At 47.9% G+C, this 14,061-nt stretch overlaps 1 protein-coding gene across 1 annotated transcript in view; it reads right to left on the bottom strand.

Moving 5' to 3' along the window:
- The window catches only part of CSMD2 (CUB and Sushi multiple domains 2), a 268,001-nt gene that overhangs the window by 38,706 nt on the left and 215,234 nt on the right, over positions 1 to 14,061 (bottom strand). The window contains exons 45-49 of the mRNA XM_037061417.1: positions 13,324 to 13,518; positions 11,558 to 11,731; positions 10,066 to 10,239; positions 4,516 to 4,689; positions 1,327 to 1,515 (exon numbers count right to left, since the gene is read on the bottom strand). Coding sequence (XP_036917312.1) covers positions 1,327 to 1,515; positions 4,516 to 4,689; positions 10,066 to 10,239; positions 11,558 to 11,731; positions 13,324 to 13,518 — 906 coding nt within the window. The remainder of the gene's footprint in view (positions 1 to 1,326; positions 1,516 to 4,515; positions 4,690 to 10,065; positions 10,240 to 11,557; positions 11,732 to 13,323; positions 13,519 to 14,061) is intronic.

Genomic DNA, 14,061 nt, shown 5'->3' with positions numbered 1-14,061 from the left:
ACGAATTATCCTTCACCAAAGAAGGAAAAATGCAAATTGGTTAAATCTTCCAGAAGAAGTTGGTCATTCATTACATTAGTGTAATTGTGTATTAATTAATTATTTCAATATCAGTATTAACATCCGGTAAAACAAGCTTTGGGCAAGAAATTCATAGGAGTAATTTTAATATGATAAAAGCTTCCTTTCACCAGAAGATTAATCTGAAACCACCACGTGCTCCGAGCCTCAGCTGGCGCCCCTGTAAAGCAGGTGGCAGGCAGCCCATTTCCAACTTCCCCCAAATTGGTCGGTCAAATGTATCAGTCATGGAAGGGGCTGGATGGCCAGGTTGGGGTCCTCAAACAAGAGAATGGTGGGCAGGGAGGAGCTGCCCCAGTGTCTTCTCACACCTAGAGGCACCGGGACCTGAGGAGGTGGAGTCCTGCAGAGGTGGGGGCGGCGGGTGTGGGGGGATCCGACAAAGCTGACGGGGCTGACGGAGGGCTACCAGGCACTGCCCATCAATCCCCTGGTTTGCAGCTTCACCTCCACTACCAGGAAGACGGGAGAGAGAGCGATTCACAGGATGCAACCCCAGGAACTATGGGAAAGAGCAGGACACCAAGGGGCTTCTCCTCACAAGGGTATGAGGTGATACCCACATGGCAAGATTCTGACCATGCTCCCTCCCCCCTGTTTTTTAAACATGTTGCCCCCATACTTTTTCCTAATAATGGTTAAAGAACTTGTTTATCGAGTGCTAGATAGTATACTAAGCATGTGTAGGGACTTTTTATTTAATCGTCTAGGAGCCCCACTGAATAGGGGACTAGCTTTTACAGACGAAGACACGGAGGCTCCGAGAGGTCAACGGGCTTCTCTCAAACCACGCAGCCTGTTGCGTGGCAAAGCCAGGGTTCAGCTCCGGGTCGGCCTGTCTTGAGAGTCCCTGGCATTCCTGCTCCAGGGCGTCAAGGGAAGGGCTGTGCTGCCCTGCCCAGGAAGCGAGGAAGGGGGACAACGGGAGACAGCGTTCTGCCAGGTGGCCAGTGCTAGAGAAAGGGAACCCTGAAGGCTGAAGAGGCTGCTGGCAGGAGCAGCAAGGGACCGGACCTCCCGCCAGGAAGAAAGGGAGCATGGGAAGGGGTGTGGCAACTAACCCAACAGGGGCCCCAGGAGGGCTCTGACATCCGAGGAGGAGCCAGAGGGGCCACCATTGTGAAGTCTCTCTCACACACACACACACACACACACACACACACACACACACACGACAGTTCTCTGACATGAACCATCCCGTCAGCCTGCACAGATGACCACCTGGACTAGACGAGATCTACTTACAGAGACACTGGGGGCGGGGACGGTCCCACGTGCCGTCACCCTGGCAGCTGAGCACCGGGGTGCCCAGGAGGTAGAAGCCGTGGCTGCACTGGTAGGACACCATGGTGCCGTAGCTGAACCTGTGGGGGCCGCTGGCATGGACCTGACGAACGCTGTTTTCTTGGTGCCCGGGGTCTGTGCAGTTGATGACTGCAATGGAACGGGACAGTTAGATGCGGGTTCGTCGCATGCACCCTCGCATCCTTTTAAATGGGGACTCAGAAGCCCAACCAGGCACGGAATCCCAGTACAGCAACGTTTCCAGACCAAAACAGGCAATACGGAGCATATCCTGCCCCTGGGGCGGGGGGGGNCGCGGGGCGGGGCGCGGCCGGGGGGGGGGGGGGGGGGGGGGTGAGCTGGTCCTGCAGCTGGTTCTTCTCCCTGCCCCTTCCTCCCCTGGTTAAGGGACACATTCTTGCTTGTCCAGCGAGACATGACCCCCTTTGAGAAGGCTTCCCGCCTCCTCTCTGCTGGTCACCTCTCCCTCCTCAGTGCTCCCTTGCACACATGTCTACTGCAGACGGTGTCAGCCAGGACTGGGATGTGTTTGCACACCCGAGTCCCGCACAGGCATGGCCGCCTGGATCTGTGGGGCTGGTCCCGGCACATGAGCCTCCTGTAGCGAGCTCATCAGCTGTAAGGCCCATGCATCAGAGCCGACTTGAACAGGGGCTGGCCTCTGCTGCAAACGCTTTTAATCACTTTTACGAGTATTCCAGGGAGAGATTAATGTCCTGGGGGCTACATTTGACTTTCAAATGTTTGAGTGTTTCCAAAGCAGCTTAACTCAAAAATCAGAGAGCAGTTTTAGAATAATGACAATATTATTCATAACTCATGAATGTTTTGCTTTCAAAACACTTTCACATTCATTATCTTGCCTGAATCTCAGGCATCAGGCAGTATTTTAAAGTTTTGACAAGCTTTTAAAGTATAAGGTATTTTTACTTTGATGTGCATCTCTGAGGTTCAGAGAGGTTGGTGTCTCAGAACAAGTGAGTGGCGTTCACTCATTCATGGTGTTTACTGTGGTATACCGAGTGCCAAGCTGGGTGCTGGGCAGTGAGGACACCGCAGAATTTACAACCTAGGATTTCTTTACCTCGGCACTGTGGACATCTGGGCTGATAGGTCTTTGTCACTGGGGTGGGGTGGGGTGGTGGTCCTGTGGGATGTTTAACAGGACCCCCGGCCTCCACCCACCAGATGCCAACAAAATCCTCCAGTGTGACAATCCAAAGTGTCTCCAGACGTCTGTCCCCTGCTGGGGCAGGGGGACAGCTACAATCATTCCCTGTGGAGTACTGCTGGTCCAGGGAGAAGAACAAACAGGCAGTTATGCTGTTTGATAAATGCTCTGATAGGGGCAGCAGAGAACGTTCTGGAAGCACAGAGCAGAGCATCAGAGCAGGGGGTGGACCAGGAAAGCCCAGGGCAGAGGGTGGAGCAGGAAAGGCTTCCCAGGAGAAAGCGACATTTCAACAGGCTCATGGTGACAAAGAGGGAGTGGGGGGGGGGGACTGAGGAGGAAGACCTCATCTGAGGAAGCTGTTTGGGAGTGCCCTGTGGGTGCGGGGCACGCAGGGCACGTGTAGGAAATGGAAGAGGTTCCGTGTGGCTGGAACCCAATGGAGAGCGAGGCAGGGAGCAGACAAGGTGAAGAAGAATGAGGCTGGACCGGGTCCCGGGGGCCCTGTAGACCAGGGGAATACTTTCTCTCAAGGGCAAGGGGAAGTCTGGGGAGGCAGTTGGAACAGGGAGTGACTTGATCAGGTTCGCATTTTAAACAGATTACTCTTTCAAGGTGGGGAATGGGCTAGAGGGGAGTAGGACCAGATGGAGGCCTGGTTTCTAAGGATTATAGCCCTGCCCTCTGACTTCCAGGCTGGCAGCAGGAGTGGGTATGGCTGAAGGCATGGGAGAATCTGCATCTTGTGTTGGGAGAGAAGCACAGTTCTTGGGGAGAAGGGAACGCGGGGCAGCCCCCCAAAGCAGCAGTTCTCGACTCTTCCTGCCCGTGTGGATGACCGGAGGGAGGCACGACTCGGGGTCTCAGCAATCCTCCCTGTGTTCTGCGGGACCCTCTCTCACTCAAAACGGCGTCTTGGAAACGTTATGAGAGGGATGCGATTTGAGGATTAGTGGCGAACATGACTTAATTCTGTTTCTGTATTTATTTTTAAAAGATTTTATTTATTTATCTTTAGAGGGGAAGGGAAGGAGAGAGGGAGAGAAATATCAGTGTATGGTTGCCTCTCATGTGTCCCCTGCTGGGAACTGGCCTGCAACCCAGGCATGTGCCCTGACTGGGAATTGAACCGAGATTCTCTGGTTTGCAGGCCCGCGCTCAATCCACTGAGCTATACCAGCCAGGGTGACTTAATTTATTTTTTAAAAATCATTTGAAAATTTTGGTCCTTCAATATCAGTAATAAATGAGCCGTGACGTGTGCACAGCCAATCACCATGCCCTGTGAACGTTGCCAGGGGGAGCCACCGTCCCAGGGAATCTCAGCTCTTGTTACCCTAAAGAATCGATTAACTTCCAGGTCAGGGCTGGGCTCTCTCGTGTTCAGCCCACTCTGACTCTCTGCTTAAATGCCACTGAGCTGACCTGGCCTTTGTTGGTGAGAAGCAGACAGCTCCGCTTGCCCTTTCCTGCTGTGAACAGACCGCTGAAAGTTTCAGCAGCTATTATTTCCTAAAGGGTCCAGGTGGGGCTGGAATGTCCTCCGTGCAGAATCTGCCTCTTGAGTCCACAGTTTCTTCTCTGCCCTCTGTCCCTTCAACTCAACCCCTATTGGCTGTTTATTTTTCATTTGAACACTTCCGCCTTTTCTTCTTTCATCAAGAATAGGGCTCTATATGATGGATTATTGGTTTATGAAATATCAACAAAAATATTACTTTAGACTTCTACTTTCACGTATAAAACTTCATTTGCTTTTTTGATGTTCCCATGATGAAATTTTACATGGCTGTGTCTAGGAAGTCCACATTTATGACTCTTCTCTGTCTCAAGTCTTCCCTGTCTGAGTCAAAATAACTCCAGGATTGAATCCATGGCTCTGCTCACGGGTCACTGGGTCACTGGGCCACAGATGGTTGAGGGGAGGGGAGGGGGGTGGGAGAAGAAGGGTGACTCACTTCTGCAGGTGGGCAGCATGTCGCTCCACTGCCCGTTGGCCAGGCACTGGGACCTGGCGGCGCCCTCAGACACATATCCAGGGTTGCAAATGAACTTGACCACATCGTTGAGGTTAAACTGGTTGCCCTGAGTGAGGCCATTGATTGGATTGCCTGGGTGTCCGCAGGTAATTGCTGTAACCAAAACAGGAGATAGGTAAGCCCTCCTGTTGTTCCACACCCCAAAATGTCCATCCTCCTCTCACCTGGTATGTCTCATGCCCATCAGCTATAAGTCTAACTTTAGTCTCTTCTGCTGCAAAACCTTATTTCCTGAAATCCTCATGGGGACATTTCTTCTTCCTTGAAGGCGTGTCCATAGCTTGGACAACTCAGGCCTGGACTGCAGTTCTCTGTCATCCAGTGACACAGTCCTGCCTCTGGTCCCCGTGGCTGCCCTGCTCTGCTCCTCATTGCTAGATACCCTGACAACCACCCTCAGCTGATCGAGAGCCGTCCTCATTCCTGGGCCATTCTTGACAGAGCCAGAGTCAGTGCTAACCAGGCTCAGATGGAAGGATTGGCCACCCTGCTGGGCCAAGGCCAAGGCCAAGGCCAAGCCCAGGGAGCCAGCGTTGTTGGGAGAGCACAACCCCTCCTTCCATGTGAACAAAGTTCAGCTAGTGTGATTCCTATCCTTTCTCTGCTCTCTTTTACCTACCCTGCCCCAGGCACACCGGGTGGCCCATCTAGCTCAGCTCTGCCTCTTCCTTTAGGGATCCAGTTGCTCTCCCCAACAATGAAGGGGCATCTGCCCCCCTCCCTCTGCCAGGGTGGTGTTGCCTCTGATTATGTGCGAACCCACCCTGCTCTGGGGTCCATTTAGCAGGCTCCATTTGACTCTTGCATGAAGCTATGGTCCCCAATGTATCCTTTATTAGTAGCAACAGTGATATCTTGACACCCACCAATGGCTTTGTTTTATTTTATAATTTGTTCAGCCACGGGCAGGGAGGAAGAAGAGGACCTGGTGCTCACAGGGTGGTTCCAGAGCAGTCAGCTGAGCCCTCTGTCCCACGCACCCCCACCCCCACCGCCATTCTCGGCATCGTCACAGCAACAATAACAATAGCAGCATCTGCTCAACACCTGCATCAGGGGTCATCCTGATTGTCACTTTATTTTAATGTTTACTGTTCTGGCCATTTTATGTGGATTAATTGATTTCATCCTCATAATATTCTTTGCGGTGCCTGCATTTCATAGATGAGAACACTGAGACCCTGTGAGATAACCGAACTTACCCACAGTCATACAGCCACAGAGTAAGGGATCTGGGATTTGAATGCCGGCCACCTAGGTCCTGGGTCTGCCTCTCTGAACACTTCACTACACAGCCTTTCAGTGCGGACCAGGTCTAGAATATCTCTGAGGCAGACTCTGCATCTAATTCTAGACTCCATCCTTCCCTTTTCTTTATAACCCAATCTATTCACACACATTCTGTGCCAAGTTCCTGAAGGCATATGAATTTTTGTCTCCTGGAGGAAACCAAATATATTTTCTTTATATGCATCTGGAAGACAAACTGAATATAGACAGGCCTTGCTTCAAGAACCTTAATACTTTGTTTTTTATTTTTCTAATCTGTCAAGTTATTTTATAGTTTTTAAATTTAATCTTTATTGTATTTTTTATTACCATTTAGTTCTTTTATTACCCCCCCACCCCCCACCCCAGCAATCACCACACTGTTGTCCATGTCCGTGATACTTTAGAAGTCACTGAGACCTATTTTCATGGACTGCTTATTGAGTAAGTTTCATTTTATTGTTCCATCTCAAACACAGAAGCCACATGAAGAAAAAGAATTAAAAATAAAATCCAGCCTCACAAAAATTAACAACAAAACCCTGCAATTTATACAAAGGCTTACTTTAGGGAGTGTTAAAAAGTGAAGAATTTTCCAAATTACTTGCAGGCAGCAGAGAATAGGGTGGCCACCTAAATTTAAAAATGCAGTTTAACAAGAAGAACGAATAAAACAGTAGAAAGCCTGGGCCTGCAGCAAAACTAGAAGACAGAGAATGCTATAAACTTTAAATTATGGGTAAGGAGAAAAACAAACACTAAACGCAGGCTGAACCATTTCTCATGCTTCTGATGCAAGCCTTCGTGGAGAGCAAGACTGCATGGAAAGAGAAGAGAGAAGCCGGGGAAGACCGCGTGCTGATTTCAAATCACTGTTAGAAAGAGAATGAATGTTGGTCTGAAGTGGGAGCACACTGAAGAAAAATTCGGGTACATCGGGATGCAACAACTACAGGGAAGGGACCTACAAGTGGGTGTGACTCTCCTCGATGTTTCTAGAGCAAAGGAAAGGTAAAGAAATAAAGGGAATGTGAGAAGGAGGGAGTGGGGAAGGCAGACACAGAGAAAAGATATCCTCTGGAGACTGGGTAACACTGGGAGAAAGAAGCAAAAGGGAGAGAATTGAGGGTCCTGCAATGACAAACGAGAAACAGACAAACAAAATGGAGGATGTGCAATCTTTCCTTACCACACACAAGAAAGCCTAGTATTAGCAAACGAAACACATATCTGTTCAGCTTATCCAACAGTACTTATTGAAGATCCTGTCATTACTCCCAGGGTATATTTTTACCTTCTTTGTCATACATTAGTTGACCATATAACCATGCTTTTTTATTTCTGGGCTCTCTATTTTGTTCATTGATCTAGGTGTCTGCTTCTGTGTCAGTACCACACTGTTTTGATTGTTACAGTTTTGTAGTATAGTTTGAGATGAGGGAGCATGATACCTCTAACTTTGTTCTTCTTTCTCAAGATTGTTTTGGCTAGTTGGGGTCTTTTGTAGTTCTATATAAATTGTAAGGTTATTTGTTCTAGTTCCTAGAAGAATGGCATTGGTATTTTGATAGGAACAGCACTGATATAATGAAGCAACCTAGGAGTCCATTGATAGATCAATGGATAAAGAAGATGTGGGATATATGCCATGCCATGGGATATTATGTAGCAGTAAAAAAGAACGAAATCTTGCCATTTGTGACAACATAAATGAATCTGGAGGGTATTATGCTAAATGAAATAAGTAAGGTAGAGAAAGAGAAGTGCCATATGGTTTCACTTGTACATGAAATCTAAATAAAAATAAATAAAAACAAGCCAAAACAAAACAAAAAAAACCAGGCAAAACAAAACAGAAACAGACTCATAGAAACAGAAACCAAAGGGATGGTTACCAGAAGGAACAATGGGTGGAAAGGCTCAGGAATATGGTGATAAGTTTATATGGTGACTGGTAATTACTAGAATTAGTAGGGTGATCCCATTGTAAAGTATAAAAATGTTGAATCACCATATTATACAACTGAAACTAATATAACCCATAAAAGACTGTATACCAACTATATTTAAATAAAAAAACAAATTTAAAACAAAACCAAAGCAATCATGTTCTGCTACGTTGACAGAAGGGAGTGCTCTTGTGAACCTCCCTCAAGCCGCCAAATGAACAGAAACCATCAGCCTAAACATGCCTAAGCAATAACAAAAAGAAATGAAAAGGAATCAAAGCGTCTCGGCTGATGAAAATCTCATCGAAAATAAAACACATGAAACCTAAGGAAAGTGTAATAACAGTCTAAACCGAATTAAATATTAACACACAGGCACGTCTTTGAACAGCAAACAGGGGCACATCCAAGTGAAACATTAGCCTTCAAGGATAAAGGAAAAACAATCATTAGGGCCCCGGAAAAAGCCAGCAAGTAACTCACAAGAGCAACAGAAACAAACTAATATATGCATTCTTCAGAGTAACACACAAAGCTAAGTAATCATGAAAGAACATTTTTAGGGAAGTCAAAGAAAGAAAGAAAGAGTGACCAACAGTTTTATGTACAATCCAGCTATCCTCCGCGTTTTAAGGTCAGATAAACAATATTAAACATGCAAGAACCAGGGGAACACTGTGCAAAGGAGGTGTTATCGAAGAATGTATTATCCTAGAGACTGAGCTTGACCCAGCCAGGAGGTGAGTGGGAAGACTTCGGCAGTGCTGGTGAGCTTTTGGTATATTTAATGGTAGACCTGGGAGTAACATAAAGGTAGGGAAAAGGGTAGAATGGCGTTACCTAAACACAATAATGGACAGTTTATATTCTCACAAAGTACAAATAATGCAACCGAAGGTGGAAGGAGAAAGGGGCGAGGAAAGAAAAGCAGAACAGGCTCATTGATTGTTGTGCAGTCAATAGGGAAAGTCAAAGGGCACTATTAAACATTGATAAACTAGGTACCAAATGGTTACATAAGAAAATGGGGGGGGGGGGCTAATGGCATTAAAATGTGATAAGATCAAAATGTTGTTTATGATGTTAAGGATGAGCGTAAGGATTGAGCCTAATATCAGGCACAGGGCAATTCAAATAAAAATACTAAGAGTGATGGGGAAGATATTTTTAAAGGCTAAAACCACAATCTGCCATGTGGCTATAATAGTTATGAATATCTACACACCAAATAACACCGCAACTACCTTTATGTGGCAGAACCTGCAGGAAGTACAGGAGAAAATAAAGAGAAGCACACTAATAATAGAAAACTTAAAAAAAAACCCTCTCAGAACAAAACAGGTCAAATGAACAAAAAATAAATAAGTGTATAAAGGCATAAACAACATAATCAATAAGGCGCACCTCATGACTATATACAGAACTTCATGCTCTAATACCCTTTCTTTTCAAATGCACCTGGAACATTCATAACAACTGATAAAATAGTAAGCCTCAAAGAGAGATCAGTAAAGCCAATGAAGTAGAAATATTATGTATAATGCAATAACGTTAGAAATAAATGACAAAATAAAAATGAAAAAGGTCCTTCACCTGGAATTTAAAAAATACTCTTCTATTTAAAAACTTCTGGCCCTGGCTAGTGTAGCTCAGTGGATTGAGTGCGGGCCTGCGAACCAAAGGATCATGGTTCGATTCCCAGTCAGGGCACATGCCTGGGCTGCAGGCCAGTTCCCAGCAGGGGACCCATGAGAGGCGCCCATACATTGATATTTCTCTCCCTCTCTCCTTCCCTTCCCCTCTAAAGATGAATAAATTTTAAAAATCTTTTAAAAAAACTTCTGGGTGAAAGGGGAAATGAATACCAAAATCACCCAATTTTTGCTAAATAATAAAACATGAATTAGTGTAGTCTATGAGATACAATTAGAGTAGTGATCAGAAGAAATTTCATAGTCCTAAACAGTATATCATGACAGTCAATAAGAATGAATGAAATTAGATGAATTAAATTCCCAACTCAACAGATAGAAAGTGAACCAAAAAGTTAACCAAAAGAAATCCCAAGGAAAGAAATAATAAAGGTGAAAGCAATAATTAGTGACTTGAAGAAAACTAAAAACAACAGATGTAATCATTGCATTGTTGGAAAAAGTTCATGGAAACCTGCAACAGCCTTATCAAGAGAGCAAGGGAGTTGGTCTGTGTCGAGTCTGGGCCCGTGACTAGGGAGAGTGGGCAACATACTTACGCACACAGAAAGGGGTCTTGCCCGACCAGTGGTGATCCTGCTGGCAGATGCGCACGGACATGCCGATCAGGCGGAAGCCGGCGTTGCACTGATACACCACGCTGCCCCGGTAACTGTAGTTCTCCCCATTGATGTGCCCATTGACAATGGGCTCAGGAGTCCCGCAGTGCCCAGCTTTGGGGGGAATGAGGAAAGCGTGTAAATCAAAGAGGAGCTTGCACCAGGTGAGGCAGGGCTTGGTCAGGGTAGGAGGAGACAGGGATGGTGGGGGTGAGGACCAAGGGCCCGCCCACCAGTTGAGTTCCCACCTCCCCCGGAAAGCAGCCATCCATCCAGGAGTGACTTCAGGAATCTGAGACGTGATAGCACTGGTGATGCAGACGTGGCAACCCCAAATCCCAAGGCTGCATCCCGTGTGGCCTCTCTCGCTGACCTTAAGTGTGTGTCTACATGCCGGTGAGAAATGGTCACTGTTACCTCCCTGCACCCCTCTCCCGGGCCCCATTCTCAGCAGCCAGCGTTTACTGAGCATTTACTGGAGGGCACCACGGTGTACAGTAAGGCAGCTGAAGTCTCGTTGTGTTAAAAATAACCATGTAAAAGCAGGTGGTCTGGCTAAATTCATCCTTCCTTCTTGAGAGGCAAGGCGCACAGACAATGGAAACCCAGGTGCGTTATTTTATTAAACGGCATTTGGGAAGAGCATATTCCTAGCATTTCCAGCAGCATCCTCTGGCTCTGTGTGAACCCAACAGGGGCCTGAGACAGTGGGAGGGCCTTACTGTTGACTATGGAACGAACCGTCCAATCTACGCTGTTAGGTTCGTGTAGTTGGGGCCCGTGCAGTTCGTGTAGTTGCACTTGAGGGGTCCGAGAAAGGAGTGAGAGGACAGAGAACCTTAGTATCTAAGGTTTAGGCAGGGGATGGATTAAGCATGGAGGAAATAATAACTTTACTCTTTGTAAGCCAGGTTTTTTAAAAAATGAGTTTATCATAGCTTATTATGTGTGTGTGTGTGTGTGTGTGTGTGTATAAACTGTATAGAATAAGCAAGCAACGAAAATATATTTCTATATCATATAGCATATGCAAACAAAATTCATGTACATGTAAAACCTGCTGATAGAAATACAAAGGGTGTTTTAGACACGCCACAGGAAGGTGTCTGTGCGTTGCCCTGAAGGTGGAGCCTGGGGCTTCACCCATCATTCAAAGGCCAATAAGAAGAGGCCGTCTTTCTAATCAGAAGGAGACCCCCTCAGAAGGTTTTTCTCATCACACTTTAAGAGGTTCTCTTTCTTTTGGGCGCCCCAAGAGGAGCTGGGTTAGGCTTTCAGTCATGGCAGATGCCCCATAACTGGTGTTTGAATTAAGCATTTTATGCAAATGGGTAAAATAATACTGTCCTGAGACCGGGATCCTGCTTTGGAAAGATCTAACTTGTCCTGAGGAGGGGAGAATGGGCAGGCTGGGCCTCTGGAGGTCACCTACCGAGGCAGCGGACCTCAGCGCCACTCCAGAGTCCGTTGGCCATGCACTCCCTCACCCGGGAGCCCACCAGCATGTACCCAGAATTGCAGGAGAAGATGGCCGTGGCCCCATAGACGGACAGTGTTCCGATGCGGTGCCCGCTGGGCGGGATGGGGAGCTCGCCGCAGGAGATGACTAAAAAGGTAACAAAACACTCAGTCAGACACGTGCTGCTCTGGTTAGCTAAAATATGACCAAAATGGGGTCTGTCCAACCTTACTCTGCTGGGACTCATGACCATAACACGGGTCGTGACAGTGACTTGGGTGACATTACACGGGAACAGTTATTCTCAACTGGAGGTGTTGCTAGAAGCACCTGAGGAGCTTTACAAGTGTCCAGGCTGCACTCTGGACCCCTGACGCACCATCTCTGGCCCAGGCGCATGTGTTTTTAAGCAACTCAGGTGGCTCAGAGGTGCGCCCTGGTAAGGAAGCACCGGACTGGAGAAATGGTGATTCAGCGGTGTGCTCCTCAGTGTTCAGGGCAGACACTGCAAACCTATTCCCTTGTAATTTCTGCTGAGCAGGACAGCGGCCTCGCACTGCTTCACAGAGCACTGCAGACAGACACTGGCTGACACAGGGGTGAGGCCCCACAGCGCCAGCCGCACAAAAACGTGAGCCACTTCGTTGGCGTGAGCTCGTGTCTTCTACTCTGCCACCGACAGGATTACACTCCTCTGTGGACTCTGCACGTGGGTGACAAGACAACAGTGTCTTGGGTCACAGGTGTTGGGAAGCCCCACTCCTCCCAGTCTCACACTTCCGGCAGCAGCTCACTGACAAGCCATGCTTCTGTCCCTGCGCAAACACTTCCTTCCTCCATCACAGCCTTATTGATAGGTGAAGACTGTGAGCACCCCCTGTGTAGTGGATGCCGCGGTGAACACTCAGATCCCCATCTAGGCCCACAGGATTTATTCCCCCAGTGGCTGGCAAGGAACCCTGGGTAGCTAGCCCTCTTCTGGTTGCCTTGGTTGACGAGTCCTCCCATCTAAAGACACACTCTCCTGCCAGGGCAGCCTGCACCCAATGTTTGGTCAGTGTGGAGGGGTAAGGGTCCCTTGTGGGGTCGACCGAGGCCTTCCCGGCTGCTGCCTCAGGACCAGCTTCTCCCTCTCCCCAGTCCTGTGTCCTGCCTTCCCTTCCCTTCCCTTCCACGGGGAGTGATCCCAGGAGCACTCCCTCATAACCTCTGTCTTAGAGGGCTTCCCAGGGACCCTGGATTTTGCAACTCTCTTGAAGAACCAAGGAAGAACAATTTGCAATGAAGAAGGAAAGGCTGACACCCTTAGGTGGCGGGGCCCTCGTGCTGTGCCCATTATTCCTGTATACACTCCTGTGACAGGCCTTATCACACACCACTGTCACCGTGTCCTTACGTGTCTGCCTCTCCAGTAGATTCTGCGCTCCTGGTGGGCAGGAGTCACAAACTCTTCATAACTCTACAGTACCTGGCATGAATGTTGAGTAAATGGGTTAGTGGGTGCTCACCTGGAGCAGCTTTTAAGAAGGCAGCTTTTAAGAAGATGACGAGAGGCTAAGAAGCATTTCCTTAAAGAAGTGAGCATCTCCCCAGCTCCAGATTCTAGGTATCGGGAAGGCGTGTTAAGGAAGGGGTACACTGGAATCCCAGGTAATACCGCTCTTCTCTCCCTCCCCACGGATGAGTTCAGGGAGCAGGCACTGAGCCAAAACCTGCCCATCCTCTCCTCCTGGGCTTACCTTGGCAGGTGGGCATGGAGTTGCCGAGGCTCCATTTGCCATTGGCCTGACAGCGGATGACCCTCTGGCCAGTATAGTAGTAGCCAGCGTCACAGATGAGCATCAGCTGGGCCTGGAACTGGTACTGCGTCTCAAAGATAAGCCTCCACCGGCCGTGCTCCACACTGACGCCGCTGATGTCAGGACAGGTCACGGCTGGGTGGACGGGGGGCAGAGAGGAGCATTAATTAATTATGGTAGAGACGGGAGAAGGTCCAGAGCTGGGGACTGGCAGACAGTAATGATGCATCCAAAAGTCTTCAGTCCCTGGGCAAGTTTGGCAGTGAGTGAGGTGGGTGGGGTGGGGAATGTGGCCGAACAGGAGGGCGCAGATCTGCACCCCCACCAAAAACAGGGCGGTGCTGCTCAGTCAACGCTGATCGTGGGATGTGACGTGGGATGTGAGGATGCAAGTTCTATTTGGCCAGATCTTCATTTTCTTTCTTTCTGTCTTTTGTAGGGGATAAAAAAATTATGTTTAACTTTAATGTAATAGGAAAAATCATCACCATCATTTACTGCCTGGATCCAAGGGGCCAGATCAGCATTTTCAAGAAAAGCTAGAAATACGGATTTCTATATAAAATGTCCTAGTTTTAAGATGCTAGAAGGCAGTTATGAATTTTTATGTTACACTGTAGGTCAAAGAAACAAAACAAAACAAAAAACCCCCACAAAACTCTGTATCTTTGGATTGGA

The sequence above is a fragment of the Sturnira hondurensis genome, unplaced genomic scaffold (genome assembly GCF_014824575.4).
Source record: "Sturnira hondurensis isolate 20B ecotype Veracruz unplaced genomic scaffold, ASM1482457v3 Scaffold0013381, whole genome shotgun sequence".
Classification (NCBI taxonomy): domain Eukaryota; kingdom Metazoa; phylum Chordata; class Mammalia; order Chiroptera; family Phyllostomidae; genus Sturnira; species Sturnira hondurensis.
This window is presented reverse-complemented; position numbering and strand designations above follow the sequence as displayed.